At 46.2% G+C, this 15,983-nt stretch overlaps 1 protein-coding gene across 1 annotated transcript; it reads left to right on the forward strand.

Annotated features, from left to right (window-relative positions):
- Positions 1-1,046: 1,046 nt before the first annotated feature.
- On the forward strand, positions 1,047-15,607 carry CLDN11 (claudin 11). Its single transcript, XM_090051784.1, has 3 exons — positions 1,047-3,023; positions 5,892-6,056; positions 14,459-15,607. Exons 1-3 carry the CDS (start codon positions 2,135-2,137, stop codon positions 14,689-14,691), a joined length of 1,287 nt encoding a protein of 428 aa, XP_089907910.1. The 5' UTR covers positions 1,047-2,134; the 3' UTR covers positions 14,692-15,607.
- The last annotated feature ends 376 nt before the right edge of the window (positions 15,608-15,983 follow it).

Genomic DNA, 15,983 nt, shown 5'->3' on the forward strand with positions numbered 1-15,983 from the left:
GCAGTCCTTCCCCCCTCCCTCTCCTTACTTTCTGTTTACTGCAGGCAAGCCCAGCTTCAGCTTCGAAACTCAAAAAGTTTCAAAACTTTTGAAATGCTCTGACTGCCCTCATTTCATTTTGAGGCTGTTTCGAAGCCCTCTGTTTCATTTTGATTTTGTTTTGAGCTCGAAATGAGTCGAAACAGCGTCAAAACAAAACAGCTAGTGAAATTTTGCACAGCCCTAATATATATATGTGTGTGTGTGTGTGTAAATACACACACACACACACACATAGATAGACACACGCACACACACAGGCAACCCCTGCTTAGCGCTCTTAATTGGTTCCTGAAAAACCGAGCATTGGGTGAAATGAGTGTTAAGCGAAACCGAAAGTATTTGACAACCCAAGATGGCGACCACAATTGTTTTTAATGACCCAAGGTGGTGACTGCAAATGTTATAGCAAAACTCGCTGAGCACTAAGTGAAATCAGGTATCAATTTAAAATGAGCATTATAACAAAATAGTGCTAAGCGGGGGTTGCCTGTATACATATATATGAATATGTATATATATTTATGTGTGTGTGTGTGTGTATATATATATATATATATAGGTATCAATTGAACACAATGTTTTATTGACATATTTATCATTCTAAAGCAATTTGGAAGCCTACAAGTGCCTCAATCACTATAATAAAATAAATTCTAAATACCTATACAGTTTGGCATTTGATTTTCAATTTGTTATCATGGAAAATCCCCCTGCATCCTTCACTCACCAGGACACAGGTCCAGCTGTGGCTGCCCCCCTGACCCCCTTCATTGTGCTACTGAGCAGCCCTGATATGCTGGTGCCCTGCCTATCCATTGCCCCTCACTCCCAATTCAGCCACCCCCCAGTCCAGTTGGTACCCCTCATTCCCCACCCACAGCCCCCTGGTCCCTGCTGGTGCCCCTCACTTCACACCTACAGCCCCTCACCCCCCAGCCATGCCAGAGGGGCCCCCAGCTGCCAGGGCTATGAGGCCAGGGACCTGGGCCCGCAGTCCCCTCTTCAACCCAGCAGCACCCCAAGCCCTGTCTGCTGCCTGTGGGATGTGGCACTGCTGCAGCGGTGTTGAGCGCTGAGCCCAGCTCCCCCTCGCCGACGGGCAGCATGGCTGGACTGGAGCCCATGGCAGAGGAGGCAGGCTGCCTGCTGCAGGCTCAGGGCTTCCTGCCTCGCTGCTCTCCCCTGAGGACCTCTGTGGTACAGTGCCAGAGAAGCTTGTTGCTGCTGCTGCAAGCCCCAAACTCCATGATGAGGTGCCCCCTTCCCACCCATCAGCAGCGAGAGACAGCAGCCTGTGCCACCAACCCTGCTGCTGCTGGGTGGGCAGGGGGTGCTTCGCTACAGCTGAACGGGGTTTGACGCAGCAGCACTGAGCTTCCTGCTCTGCTGTGCCAGACCCTACCTGCTGGGCCGTGGGGGCTCCAGAGGGAGGGCAGCAGGGTGGGGAGCCCAAGCCCGCAGCCTGGCCCCACCTGTGTCCTCCATGACTCCCTGGGAGTGTGTGAGCCAACCTGCCAACCCCTCTGCGAGCCACCTGTGGATCCATCCCTCTCCCTGCCGGCCCCGCAGCTGCTCCTTCTGGCCTCGGCCCCAGCCCATGCACAGCCCCGGCTGGGCCTTCCCCTGCTCCTCTGCCAATCCGCAAGGGGAAACCCACAGTTTCCCACGCGTTTCCGCTTTGAAGTAGAAAAACCCACGCTCTTCTGCGTGAAATGAGAAAATCTGTGTTTTCCCACAGCAAACCCAGATCCCTGGTCATGAGCCCCGCCTAAAAGCCAGCGGTTCCCGAACTGGGGGTCGCACCATCAGCCAGCGGGGGCGCGGCTGGGAACGAGGGGCCACGCTGAGGGGAAGTTTGGGGAGCAGGGGCCTAGGCATGCCAGCTTTAAAGCGTGTCTGTTGCTACCGGAGTCCTGACTAGCACACCCGCGCCAGCCAGCCGCTCTGAATTTGGGAGACGCATTGGATTTCAACGTCACTCAGTCGCCCCCCGGCGCGCGCCACAGCCGCGTCTGTGCGGTCCGGGTGCTCACAAAGCCTGGCGGGGGAGGGCGCCTCGCCGTCCCAGCGAGCTTAAACTGGAGGGCGAGAGATGCTTTCTTGGCCGCCATTAGTCCCAGGCGCTTTGCTTTGCTTTGCTGGGGAAGCCCCGCGGCAGCTGTGGCGCGCCCCGGCCGAGCCCGCTCGTTTCTCATCACGCTTCTTCCTCACGGGCGGGCTGAGGCCGGGCAGCAGCCGCCTCCCCGCTCCTGGAGGCGCCTTCATCCTCCGGCCCGGGCCCTCGTCCCCCGAGGCGCCGGTGCAGTGCGGCGCGCATCCCGCTAGCCGGCTCCACCTGCGCGTGTGTCCGCGGCCTGCTCCGAGCGCGCGGCAGGGCAGCGCCGGGCGCCCGGGGGAGCTGCCCCGGCCCCGCGCTTGGTGCGGCGCCCCCGGCTCCGTCCCGCGCCTCCCACAGCTCGGCGCCCGCCCCGCCTGCGCTCCCATTGGCCGCGGCGCTCCCAGCGCCTCTTTGGGACAAGCTGGGGCGCCCCGTGTCGCTCCTCCCATCTCCCTTCGTGGGGCTGGGACCCGGGCCGGCCCCTCCCGAGCCCTGTGCCCACAGCTGCCGCAGCTGCTTCCAGCACACTCGGTCCTCTCTGCTCGGGGCAGGTCCCGGCGCTGGGGCCGCTCTAGCTTGCACAGCCCGGCCAGCTCCTTCACTCTGTTTTTGTGCTTGTCTTTCCAGTTGCCTGGCTTGCCAGAAGAAGGGGCTGACATGGTGGCTACTTGCTTGCACCTAGTTGGATTTGCCTGTAGCTTTGTCGGCTGGATCGGCCTGATCGTGGCCACCGCCACCAACGACTGGGTAGTGACTTGTGGCTACACCATTACCACCTGCAGGAAAATGGACGAACTGGGATCCAAAGGGCTGTGGGCAGACTGTGTCATGGCAACAGGGCTCTATCACTGCAAGCCATTAGTGGACATCCTCATATTACCAGGTATGGGCTCTCCACCTTGACCCATCCAGGCAGGGTTGCCCCTTAAAAGGGCTGGTGCTGCTTCAGTGTGCAACCACAGCAAAACTGCCATGGACTTCATCAGTGCAAGATCTGTCCCAGTCAACACAGGAGGGGATTTTGAGTGTTATCTTCTAACTTGATTCTAATCTGTAGCTAATATTAAAGATCTGCTCTATCTAACACTCTTATCTAACCCTTTGTTGTGTCTCAAGCCTGATTCTGCCTCATTACACTGCTGAAGATTCAGCTTTTCTTCTTGTCTGCTACCTGACACATTATTGCTTTCCTTCTCCTGGCTCTTGCTACTTCAGTAAGTGTAATGCAATATAGTAAGATATGGTGTAGAGTTAAAAATTATAGTTATCCCATTTAGTTTTTACTTCAAATAATAATAAAGCTCTACCAAACCAGATATTGAAGCTCTGTTGTATCAACTGGAATATGCTAATGAGTTTAATCTTTAATATTATATCATTAAAGATGCAATGGATTTTTATTGCTTCAGAAGACCATTCATCTTCTGATGCTTTCTGTTCTTAAACCTGTACAGTATACAACTTTTAAACATATAGTTGATCGTACTTGAAGTCATATAGCTATGCCAGTTTGCTATGGTTAATTACTCTTGGTGTACACTACTTACATCGTCATTTGATAAAGTCCTTTCACACCAAAGTCCAAGTTAAACACAATGTGTCATGATTTGACTCCTTTGTCTTGGGCTAACTAACCAACCTCTGGAGCTGCCATGCAGATTCCTTGTACGATCTGCATGTCTGTTAAGAGCTCGCCTAGCTGATAGCTTTTCCCATTTGCATCACTATCAGTTCTGTAACCCTTCTTGTTGTGCAGCATCTTGGACTGCAGCTCTTCTCAGATCCCTCCTCCCTACAGTTCTGCTGGGGGGTGGGAATCTGCCTGCTATTTTTAGCTTATGAAGGATTTTTGCTGTTATTTATCATCTTACTTTTTAGAAGCTAGTTAGAAGACCCATTCGGTGAAAGCAGAAATGCCCTACTTTTGTTTGGTGTAGTGCCACTAATCATCATGATGGAACACATAATTCTGTCACAGGTTTTCTTTGACTCTTCATCATTAGTGTATGTAATTAGACCCTGCTCATATCCTACTTCTTTTCCAGTGCCTTCCTTGTTTATTTTGAGTTTAGTGCCAACAATATCCTTGCTGCAGTAGAGAAGACCAAAAAAAAAACCCTTCCTCAAGAAACTGTACCATAAAACTTTGAAAGAATTGATAATTAGATTGTTTAGCAATGGAAAACAATGTTCTTCCTCAACAAAAATAGAACAGAGTGAGATGCTTCTTAGTGTAACTCCTTTAATACCGGCATATGCACAACAGAGAGGATATCTTCTTAATTCATCTAGCAGCTGAAATCCATGTGGCACGTTTCACTGAATGAGTTGAAAGGATTTAAAGTGAAGGTGCTTGTATATTTGTGCAATTGGGATCAAGTATTCAAAACTCATGCAGGGTTTTTCAGTCTCATCTGCAAAAAAGGACTTTTCTACTTTTGCTATGCACTTTTTAAAGCAATTGTTTTCTTTAAAGGTGCCTCTTGAAAAAGCAAGGAAACATTCCAGTTGTACAAAGAATCTACACCTCCAGGAAGCCAAACCCTGCTTTTCTCCCCTGCATGATAATTAGTGGTTTGATGCAAGCCATGATTTGTGGGTATATCTGCAGTATCAACAAACTTTCTGAACTCGTGAATGGACAGATATCCATCTCATCTGGCAGTGGTCATATTTCCTTCCATTAGCAGAATGGGAATGAGAGTGAGGACTAGGTGTATTTCCCCTAGAATGCCCCCTTCCCATTTAGACAGCAAGGAGAGCAGGCAGGAGGTTCCCCGCTAGCAGGGACAAACCTCAGACACACTGTTTCTCTTTTCCCAAATACATTTGTTAGCACTGATATGTGATAGATTCAATGGATTATTTGGTGGTAATATAGATGCCTGGTATTTCTCAGTCAAAGGGATCATATTATGTCCTCCTGTTTCACAGGGGACAGGAAACTCAGTGGAGGATGTGGTTTACACCCTTGCCAAAGGGCAACAGGTTCAGCCCAGTAAAGCCCAGGGTCCTGTGGAATTCCCATTCACAACACTGGTAGCTTCCTCTTGATTTTTTTTCTCTAACTTTTGGGCAGTGCAACTCCATGCCACCGCCTCTGGAACTTCCCCACAGGGGTGTACATCTGGGAGATGTATGCATGTGAGTTTTTATGGCAACGGAATTTTAAATAAGGCAGACCAGTATAGAACTACCTACTGAAAGACTCTGGGTTTAATGGGAGTCATTCCCTTACCCATGGAAGCCCAGTCCCCCCAGAGAGCAGCTTCAGTAGGGTTGAAACCAATGGGAAGGTGATTCACTGGTGAAGGGTGCTGGTGGCTGGGAAACACTCACTCTAATGGCATAAAACTTAGAGCAGAAGACACATTCACCTCAGAATCGCCAATAGCTTGGGGATCAGGGCACTTGCCTGGGATATGGGACTTGCACCTGGGTGTGCCATGCCTCAGATGAGTGCCCACACCACTGGGTGGGGAAGGCAGTCAGTCTGTTTAGCTTCTCCAATAAATATTTAATTATATACATGAAGCAGAGTAGCTTCAACTGGAGTATGTGATGGTTAGCCTGGTATGTCTGAGATGTGCATATCAGGCAGAGCAGGGACTTAACACAGGGCTCTCGTGTGCTAAGAGGACTGTCCAGCTTTAGTTAGGAGCCAGTGGTGAGTAGCTGGTTATACCAGAGTATTTGGCTAAAGTTCACCTCTTATGCTGAATACTAAAGACTGAGCTCTCTTTCTCAACAGGCTATGTCCAGGCGTGTCGAGCACTGATGATTGCTGCCTCAGTTCTGGGCATCCCAGCAATCTTCTTGCTGGTTACTGTTCTGCCCTGCATACGGATGGGCCACGAGCCAGGAGCTGCCAAGTACCGTCGTTCCCAGCTGGGAGGAATCCTGATCATTCTCTTGGGTAAGGCATGCATCCAGCTCCATGCAGACTACCTTGCTGGAATGAGATGCTCTCACTAGGTTTAAGGACAAGCTGAATAGGTGGGAAATGACCCGATTGCAGAAAACATGGCTGTCTGCGGTTGGCCATAGTCTGCTGGAGAAAACACATGCATAAACATGAGGCGAGAACAAACAAAGAGAGCAGTGAGGGATGGGGGAAGGACCTCTAAGCCCTACTGTGCATTGTCTTATGGAGTCCTCTGGCAGCTTGCCTCAAGAAAAGCCACCAGCATGTGTCTACCGTAGAGTGCTCAGTAGCGGCATGCATGCAGAGCTGCCCCTCGGGTGATTGATTTTGCTCACTAGCCCTGTTTTCAGAGGAGGGAGAGGGGGAGACGGACTGGATTCCCATTTGCCCAGAGTTTCTTAGGGTCAGGGAATAGCCCACAAATTTTCTTTGGTATCTTCCTATCCTGATACCTATGGAGGCATCAGGGGGTAGGGGAAGGAAGACTGAGAATGTACAAGCCATGTGAGCCCTTGGACCCAAGGGATGGGTGTCAGTATCAGGACATGAGATAAAGCGGGGGGAGGGGAGAGGTCATACCCTCTGCAGTTCTCTGCTGTGCAGCCTATTAGCTGGGACTTTCTGAGCTACTCTTGACATTTCTTCTCTTTCTGTGTTACTGAGGGGAGATTGTTATGAGCAGAACGGGACTGTGGAGCTCATTGTCCCAAGTGTGGCACCTGCACATTCTTGAGGCCTCGTCATCTCGACAACAGGCCCTGGTGTCTTGTTTTTTATCAGCCTGTTTAGCAGAGGAGGAGGGGCAAGGAAGAGTGGCTTCTTTGTGCAGCTTTGCTTGGTCATTGGCAGCCGGCAATGACATCATGCTGCGTGGGGGGGGTTTTCAGTGGACACTGGAGGTAGTTGCCACAGCAGAAATAGTCAGCACTTAGGCTGGATAACTGCTGAGCTGCTGCAGCCCATGCTAGCTTTGGGGTGAGGAGCCCAGAGGCAAGGCAGCGAAGGTCCAGTGCATCCAGCACAGCAGGTGTCTGGTCCCACTGTTGAGTTGGGCATTTGCCTTTCAGTGCCTTCTGCATCAGAGCCATAACAGGGCAGATCAGTGCCCAGGGCAGCAGAAGTACATGGGCCAGCTGCAGCTGATATGGCCAGCCAGCAGCAGGTATAACCATAATTTCTGCACCCTCCCCAAATTGGTGTCCAGGGCTGCTGCCCCAGCCACCCGTCCTTAGCAAGGCTACTGTTGCTTATCTTCTCAGGAGGTCCATCAATTAAAAAAGAAGCACATGGTTTGATCTTTTGCAAGGGCTGGAGACTGAAGTCATCAGAATAGGCTAGTGGCAGGGCAAGCTCCCTTCTTCCCTGTCCAGCCCAGAGTGGTGGAGTCACCTTCATGGTAGATTGAGGCTCCTTGTCCACTCAGTGCTTCAGTACTAAGTCTGGGCATTGAATTATCTGTAACAAGTCTGGTGGGTTTTTTTCCTTCGCTATGTGGACACTAATCCATTAGGACCTAGACTTAGAGCCCAAATTCATTTCAGTTAGGCCACTGATCAGTCAGCAACTATCTTCACTCACTGATACAGTGCCTACGCTAATGGGACTTAAAGCACTGCTTGTATTTTAAAGGACACTGTCACAGCTGGCAGTCCTAAGTCAGACTTAAAGGCCCCATTTAGGACTGAGGATTTGCCATGGTGTCTTTGCTTCCAACAGTCAAATTATAGGGCTGTGATAACATGTGAACTCACTTCTGACCGCAGACCATCCAAAGCCTGAAGCAGTTTAGCCAGGCTTGGCAGAGAGGGAGCTCACTTGGGGAGGGATGGGAGGAGAAATAAACCTTGTTCATATGTCCAACTTTGGGGAGCGGTGATTGGTACATCTAAACAGTGATGAAACAATTAGCCCTACCATAAATTGGGGCTGGGAGGATCTGCGTGGAGTGGGGCTTTGTGGTCAATAGATGTGACTCCTCGATTAAGCCGCAGAAATCCTCCATTCTGTTGTATCTCTGTAGCTGTAGCTGAATTCAGTGTGCATTGCCTATAATTCTTTCCCTTTTGAGACTTCAGTCAATTACTCATTATGCAGGCAGAACTTATCCCTTCTGAGTAGCTAATGGAGCCTGCGGCGATAGGATTTCAGTGGAATAACAGGACACACAAATAGGTAACAAAACTGCAGTGACACATGTCAGCCTGAAATGCAGTAAACTGACATGACTTACCAAGGCCCGTCAGTGCTGGCCCATGTGCCTCTTGGACCCAGAGCCCACTCATTTACACCAGTTGTACATTGGTGTAATTCCACTGACAAGAACAGATTTGATCTTGGTTCAACCCAGTGTAAGTGAAGAGAGAATAAAGCTCCCTGAGTGCATGGCCAGAGAAGCACGCCTCCCACCAAACTGGTGAACCCTCTGAACACTAAAGGGATATTGGGAGGCTAATTAATCATGTGTGCCTGATTCTCATCTCTCAGTGACTTTAAGTTAAACCCTGTATATGTGAGATCTGAATCAGTTCCACTCTTTGCTCAGTTCTGCAAAGTGCTGAGATCCCTTGTCCATGGGAGTGGGGATGCTTAGCAGGGGTAAGTCTTGGAGAGTCTAGAAATATTTGGGGCATTGTATAGGTAATAGCTGAATATACTGTGTGGTACTGGCAGCAGCAGCATCACTTCTTAAAACTCAATTCACTGGCTTTCAACTACTAGTGCTGCTTGCCGTTGTTGCCTTGGCCCTTACCTAGTTCCTCTAAGTACTGCTGATGCCATGTAGTTCCTCTCTGTCTGAACAAAGAAAGTCAGTTTTGGGTTGTCTGGTTCTCCTGTGATATTTTTAAACAATAAAACTGTTTCAGTTGGATTCCACAGTAGTCAACGTGCCTCTAATGCTCTTGAATATATATAGAAAAGCCTATATTTTCAAGGCCAAGCTTGGTGAGATGGCAACCCTGAAATATGAATGTCGTACAGCAGCATGTGAGTTGGGTGTTGCTACACCCTATTAATGATCTGGAAGATGAAAAATACAGTTTTACCAATCTGGCAATTGAAAGTCAGGCCCCCAAATCATTAGGTAGGTTGGCTTAAGCAGAAAAGATTTTTAAAATTAATAAGTAACAGATTATGATTCTTAACCTTCTGGTCATTGAAACCTTTCTGGTTCATCTCTTCAAGATTTCTTTCACACCCAGGAGCTTTTGGTCTTAAACTGCTGCTGAGACTTTCAGCTAAACGCATGATTCCCAGAGCACGGGTTTTATGGGTGGAGATTCAAATTGAGATCATGAGTGGGCAAGGCACTGAATATCCCGTTGTGCAGAAGTAATGGACAGAGGTTTAGAACTGGAATTGTTTAGAAAAATAAAGTTTGACACACAATATGGAATCTAAAATAGCTATTGACAACCCGCCAGGAAAATAATGGGTTCAGATATTCCATTGATTTAATGTCCACTGAAAATAGCAGGCTGCAGTAAGAACAAACATAAATGTGCACACCCCTCTTCACTGCCTGCTGACGTATTTTTTATGTCCTTACTTTAATCCTGTCTATATGAGGAAATTGATTTACAGCTGAAAACAGTTGTCAGGAGTGGTTCCCTCTGAACTGGCTCTGAAAACAATTCAACAGCTAGTGTTGATGGAACAAAAAAACATGCACTAGTAGTTAAAAAAACATTGATACTAATTCAGGGGGACCCCTTGCTGATGCCTAGCTGGTCAATTTTATGGTGTAGGTGGAGAATCTTAAATAAATGGCACTGGAAAAAAAAATCTGAAAATCTATTGCTCTGATATCAAGACTTAATACTAAAGATTGCATTAGCTATTTTATACATTGAATAATGGAAAGTCGGGGAAAGATTCTTTTTTAGCTCAGGCAGTTTTCTCATCACAGGCTATTTTTGGAATCCAAATAGTTTTGAATGTTACAAAGATGCTTGTTCATAATATTATTCCTTCTCAATAGTGTGAAATATTTTATAACAACAGTACAAATATCCCACGTGTGGCTGGAACTTAGAAGTGTGTGCCAGTTTTTGGTATAGGGTGCATTTTGACTGCTAGATTGGCTCATATGCCCACAGCAGACAAAGCAGAGATGGATACATCATCCCTGATGTGATACTGATGCTGTGCTCATGAAAAAGTCCTTGTACTCTTTTAGAGAATCAGACCATAACTACTGAACACTTTAAAGGAAAGCTCCAGATATTTTCCACTTGGAAATGTGGAATAGTTTCATTTTGGTTTAAAAGGAAAGCATTTCCTGGAAAATGAAGGCAAAAGAGTCTTTTGTGGAACTGGGAGATACCATTTGGTTAGCAAGAGCAGAAGGAAGATTACAGAAACTCATTCCTCACCAAGCAAATGAGAAGTACAGGAGATTTGTTAAGGCTTTTCTTCAGGGCATTTTCAATGTGGAATGATGCTTTTCCTTAGTTAGCACTCTTTTATTTGATGTACACTGCCTTCCTTCTTCAGCTAATAAGTTTCAAAGACTTGCAAAGGAGGCAGATAAGTGAAGACTCACTCCCCTGTGGTCACACGACTATTGCCTTCTCACCAGCTGCAAAACTGCCCTTTGTGCTCCCTGTTTCTGTGCAGCTGTCACCTAATTAAACCAAATCTGTAATATAGAAGGTGCACTCAGAGCTGTGGTTTTGTCGCTGCAGCTCCACGGCAAAACAAGATATTAATGGGACGTTTGAAGCATAGTGGTGAGGTAGTGGCAGTGTAAATTTGTAGAGGAGTGTTGGAATAACTATGAGTGTGGTATATTAATACCTGTTCTCATTTGTGAGCAGCCAGTTCATAGATCATTTATGTTTTAGTTCATAGACCTAGACAATATCAGCAGGAAAAGAGAACTAGGAACAGTTTGTAGTCTAATGGGTCTATGCTGTAGGGAAACCTATTCCAGTATGTCCTGAAACTAGCCCTGCGATGTTTCCTGATATGTAGAGGAAGTTTTCTTGAGTCCTGTACTGTCTCATTTTCAGGATAAAATCAGAACCCTCTGATTTAAATATTGGAAATTGCAGCATCTCCTATTGGGAGACTTGAATTGAAATGGCCAGGCATGGTATTAAAAAAACTGTGGTGATTCCCTCACTTTCCCTTTGGAACCAACCGGGTAATTTGGAACCAGCTGATAATATCCAGCTATGGAGAGGCAAAACTGAGCCCTGGAGTCTTTGGTTTGCATTGCACAGACTTCCAAATATTGTCAACACTAAAAAAGGTGGTTTATACACAATTTAGCTCCATATACAAGAGATGTTATTGTACCAATGTCTCAGAGAGCTCTTCTCAGATCAGATCAAGTGCTTTTTTCTGTCCTGGGTTGTGTGGGGTGGGTGGGAGCTCTGAAAGGATAAGGCTATCATAGAGTATGGGCATAAATATATTTTTTTCTCACCCAGCGCAGACAGAAAAGAAAAGATGATTGTGGCCTTTGTGGACAACAAAGAAGCTTTTTTTAGTGGCCTCAGAATGTTTTTTTTCAGATTCTCAGTTGATACATTTATGTTTGAAAACATTTGATGCTTGTCGGCATCCTTGTTTGGAAGGATTTGATCAACATGCAGGATAAATTCCTATTTCCCCCCCCATGTTTCCGGCAAAAATCCATTTGGTCTTTTCTTCAGGGGAGGCTCAAGATTATTGCAGGCTTTATTAGCATCCTTTGCATGTTCCTCTCTCATCCATAAGAAAATATTTTCTCTAATAATACCTGCCGCTATTGGGGTTGTGTTCTCTGCTTTATTGGGCAGAGTCTCTGGTTTATTCTCTGCTTATCTAAACAGTTTTATTTTTTCTTTCCTCCTGCTTCTTTTTTTCCCTTCTGCAACCTTAACTTTTTGACACGGCCTCAAGATATCTTTAACCGCGGTGGGTGGAAATCTGTAATTCTGCCATAGTCTTGTTATTGTTTTGTTCTGATTTTCTGATAGCCACAAGGACAGAGTCCAGCACAGCTTGCCTCTGCAGGAAATAAATATTGACAGATTAATTCCCCTCAGATGTATGAGCCATAAAGAAGTATTGTTTTAGGGCCCTATCCTTGGAGGCGCTTGGACCCCGCAAGGATTGCTGATGCCTGGGTCAGGTGCTGAAAGCACTTACTGCTTTGAAGGACCAACGTAGGACCTGTAATGAGGGTGATTATAGTGGAACAGGTTAAGAGTGGAGGGAACCTCATTTCTCACTGCTTTGAGTAACCATGACCACAAATCAGATGGTGTTCTCCACCTTGGGCCCCCGTCAAGTGCAGACTTGTTTTTGAAACTGCCACTACTGATCTTCACAGTGTCTGTCCTAGCTGTTTCTGAAGCTGTCTTCTTGACCTGAAGACATCTGTGTTAACACAGTTCCTGTATTACAGGGGTCATGCTGTAGGCTGGCCTGCAATTGGTCTTTTCCACCTCTTTATGAAAAAGTTTTATAGAATTTAATTGAAATATGTATAACTCTTCACTAGGCTTTTTGACCTTGTAGTGGGATTTAAAAGAGAATTGTGTCCCCGTTATGGAGGCTGATGAGATGGTTTACAGATGCCCATAGGGTTTGAGTTTGGTTCTAAAGGTTTGTCAAGTAAGTCTTTAGAGCTCTCTTGTCTTTGTCCCCATTCGGTCCCTCTTTCCAGAGGATGGAAGAAGGTGATCCCCACTTGAACCTGCCTGCCCTTTTCTCTTTTTACTTAAAAATTTAAACTCTTTATTCCAAGCTCTTTTTAATGCAACTTTCCAACTTTCATCTTAACTTCCTCCTTCCTAGCCCCATTTTTGCTCTTTCTCCTCAGCAGCTGAATTCCTCTGGTTGTTAATTTTTGAGGGTGTTTCTCTTTCTACTGATGCTACATTTGCATTTTAATGTCTCAATGGATAGGGCACTTCCTCAATGCTTATACCATCAGCTAAGGTGGGGGGCCTTTAAAGGAGGAGCATTATAATAACAATAAAAATAGAGAGCAGCTGGATTCTTCTCTCTCACACACTGTTGGCCTCCCTTGAGTTACTTGTGACTGACTTCCGGGGAACCAAGAAAAGAAATGCAGCCTGCCTACATGCTAATTAGACAGAAGTTATTCAGTCGGTATTGGGTTGCTGGGAGGCATAGAATTGGTAGATGAATTAAGGTTAACAGAGCTATACCTGCTTGCTGAGGGCCTGGGCTGTGGGTCTGACTTCCTCACACGTACTCACTATGCGAACTGGATGTGAGCTTCCTTTGGCCTCCTGTTTAATTCATTCCTGTTTCTGCGTACCTCCCAAGCATCTCCTCCAAGGAAGACTGACTCGTATTCCTGACCCCTGATGATACCGCTGGAAAACAAAGCTGTTGCCCTTTAAAATATATCACACTGCATCCAATTTCAGTTGCTTTTGTTTCTGTTTTTCAGTGCCAAAGATGATATTTCTACCTACTCTCTCCCACCCTGTTCGTATCTTCCAACCAAGCTTTTATCCTCCCACTTTCAGCTTCCCAGCCTACTCTGCAGATTATGCTGTTCAAGTGCCAATGAATAATGCTCCCAGGAATTTGTAATGGAGAATGGGGGATCTGTAGGACAGGGTTTGCCTGATGTTTTTCAAGAGGGGGAAAAAAGGCTGTATTAAAACAAATCTAAAATGCTTATGTTTAATGCACAGACCATGTAACTCTCTGGTTGGAGTTTATGGCAAAGCTCCCACTAACTTCAGGGAGGCCAAGATTTCCCCCACGTTGTTTTTTGCATTTGTCACCTCATCATTTGTGGATTGGCATGGATTAAAATTGATAAATATCAGCAGTGATCCATCTCCTTTCCCGAACCGGGCTGTAAAGCAAATTGCATTGTTAGATATCAAAATCTACAGAACGGGAAATATGTAATGACTGGCAGGGGAGAAATGAGAATCTGGCAATTGATTTTGCTCCTGCTCCATGCTTCCATACACATGAGAAATCAAGGAATAAAGTATTGTGAAACTTGGTGACCTCCCAATCTGTTATGCATCTTGACAGTCATTGAATGTTACCCAAATAAAAAGTGACCTTCAGAAATGTGCCAGCTGAGAGAGGCTTGGCTAAGACATGAGGCTGCTACCCTCCAATTCCCAAAGGAATCCAAGCAGATCTCCCTCGGGTGAGGTCTCTAGTGCCCTCTTGCAAGGTCATTGATTTTCCTGGGAATTAAAGGCATGTGCTGCAGGGCTGGGTCCTTAGGATCTGCCTGGAGGCACTAAGTATCTTGCAGCTGATTTCACTGGGAGTTGTGTTTGCTCAGGCTGAGGCAGAGGGATCTGCCTCCCTTTTATGTAATGAGGTTTGTCTGCCTTGTTCTGTGATTAGGCTGGACTTGCATGCTGCAGTGACTGTCCCTTTTAATGTCTCCCCAGCAATGTGTGGTGTCGTTGCGACCATCTGGTTCCCCGTTTGCGCTCACCGTGAGACCACCATCATGAGTTTTGGATACTCCCTTTACACCGGCTGGATTGGGTCTGCCCTCTGCCTCTTTGGGGGCTGTGTCGTTGTTTGTTGCTCAGGGGATGCTCAGTCCTTTGGAGAAAACCGCTTCTACTATGCATCAGGATCTAGTTCTCCAACCCACGCTAAGAGTGCTCATGTATAAGCACCACTGAGACTTCCCAGAGCCATCATAAGATGCTTTTGCAGGTGGGCGTATGTATTGGGGTTTCCTCCTCCTGTTGCACACACCACTCTCACGCTCCCAGGGGAAGAGTTAGAAAAACATCATGAGCGTCTGGAATTTTATAGCATTAACTCCCCTGCCCCGTTGCCATGAAAGAAACCTCTAGCAAGCAGAGCAGATAAGTCCTCCTTTATTTTTTTGCTGATTCTCCTACACTCTTGTGTTCATGACGCTCTTGGATGGTTCCGTGTTATCTGGTGGTGGTTTAGTTACTCTTTATTCCAGCTCACCTGATTATGGGAGTGTTAAAGAAAAGAGACGCTTTCTCACTGTTAAGAGAATTCATGTAACTTCTCAGAATGCATTACCATTGGCTTTTCCCACTCAAGGTCACTTCTTTGGCAAAGATAGGCTGGAAAGGGCACGGAAGAAGGCTCTGTACTTTCCAACCACACAAATGTGTCTTTTTCATAAGATTAGCGGAGATGTTTGCTTTTCTCTGTAAATACTTTGTTAGGAGTTCGATCATTTTGAGTAATGTTTTTCCCCAAACTCATCAGTATGAAGGAAACAAAACCCAAAGGCTCTAATTACAAGGTGAATAACAGTGCACATGTACATAGCTTTGAATGACACTGGGGGCTCTAATCCCCGTTATCCATTTTTTTTTGTACAGATTGGTTACTAAAAAGTGTATTTTTACAGTGTTGGTTTTTTTTTTTTTAAATTGCTTTCCTTTATTCCAATTAATTTGCGTTCTGTCTTGCATCATAAAAGTGGAACATTTTTTAACATGCAGTATAATGTACCAGTTACAAACACAATAAATTCTGGTGAATACTGATGGTGCCTTTGTATTTTAAGTGAAACATCATACAATAAATAACAATGTGTGTGCAAACACGGCCTTTTCTTCCTCCCTATGTGTTCCTGTAGATTTCCCTTTCGTGTCATGCTTTTATTCAAATTTCCCAATGATTTTGAAGGATTTTCTTAGTGATTCTGGGAAAACAATTTTACTCTGCTGTCAAATTAAACAAGACTGTTTGGTGTTCAGTATCACTTGGATATTCTTCAGGAATGATCAGAGCCCAAATGGAGGTCATGTGTTCCATGCAGTGGTGTTCACTATATCGTGTGCTCCTCGTGTTCACATGCCTGGAACTTGGGAAACAATACACTTAAAGAGTGTACTGTGCATATACTTATCCTGGTACAAAAATGTGTGTATGCTTCAGAACCAGAAAAATACCAGTAATAGTTGTGGCTCA

The sequence above is a fragment of the Crocodylus siamensis genome, chromosome 6, assembly GCF_052110815.1.
Source record: "Crocodylus siamensis isolate JL-2025a chromosome 6, ASM5211081v1, whole genome shotgun sequence".
In the NCBI taxonomy this organism is placed as follows: Eukaryota; Metazoa; Chordata; order Crocodylia; family Crocodylidae; genus Crocodylus; species Crocodylus siamensis.

Coding starts and splice junctions, on each gene's coding strand:
- CLDN11 (XM_090051784.1), top strand. CDS start 2,135: ATGCTTTCTTGGCCGCCATTAGTCCCAGGCGCTTTGCTTTGCTTTGCT. Junction 3,024..5,891: donor GGACATCCTCATATTACCAG/GTATGGGCTCTC, acceptor CTTTCTCAACAG/GCTATGTCCAGGCGTGTCGA. Junction 6,057..14,458: donor AATCCTGATCATTCTCTTGG/GTAAGGCATGCA, acceptor ATGTCTCCCCAG/CAATGTGTGGTGTCGTTGCG.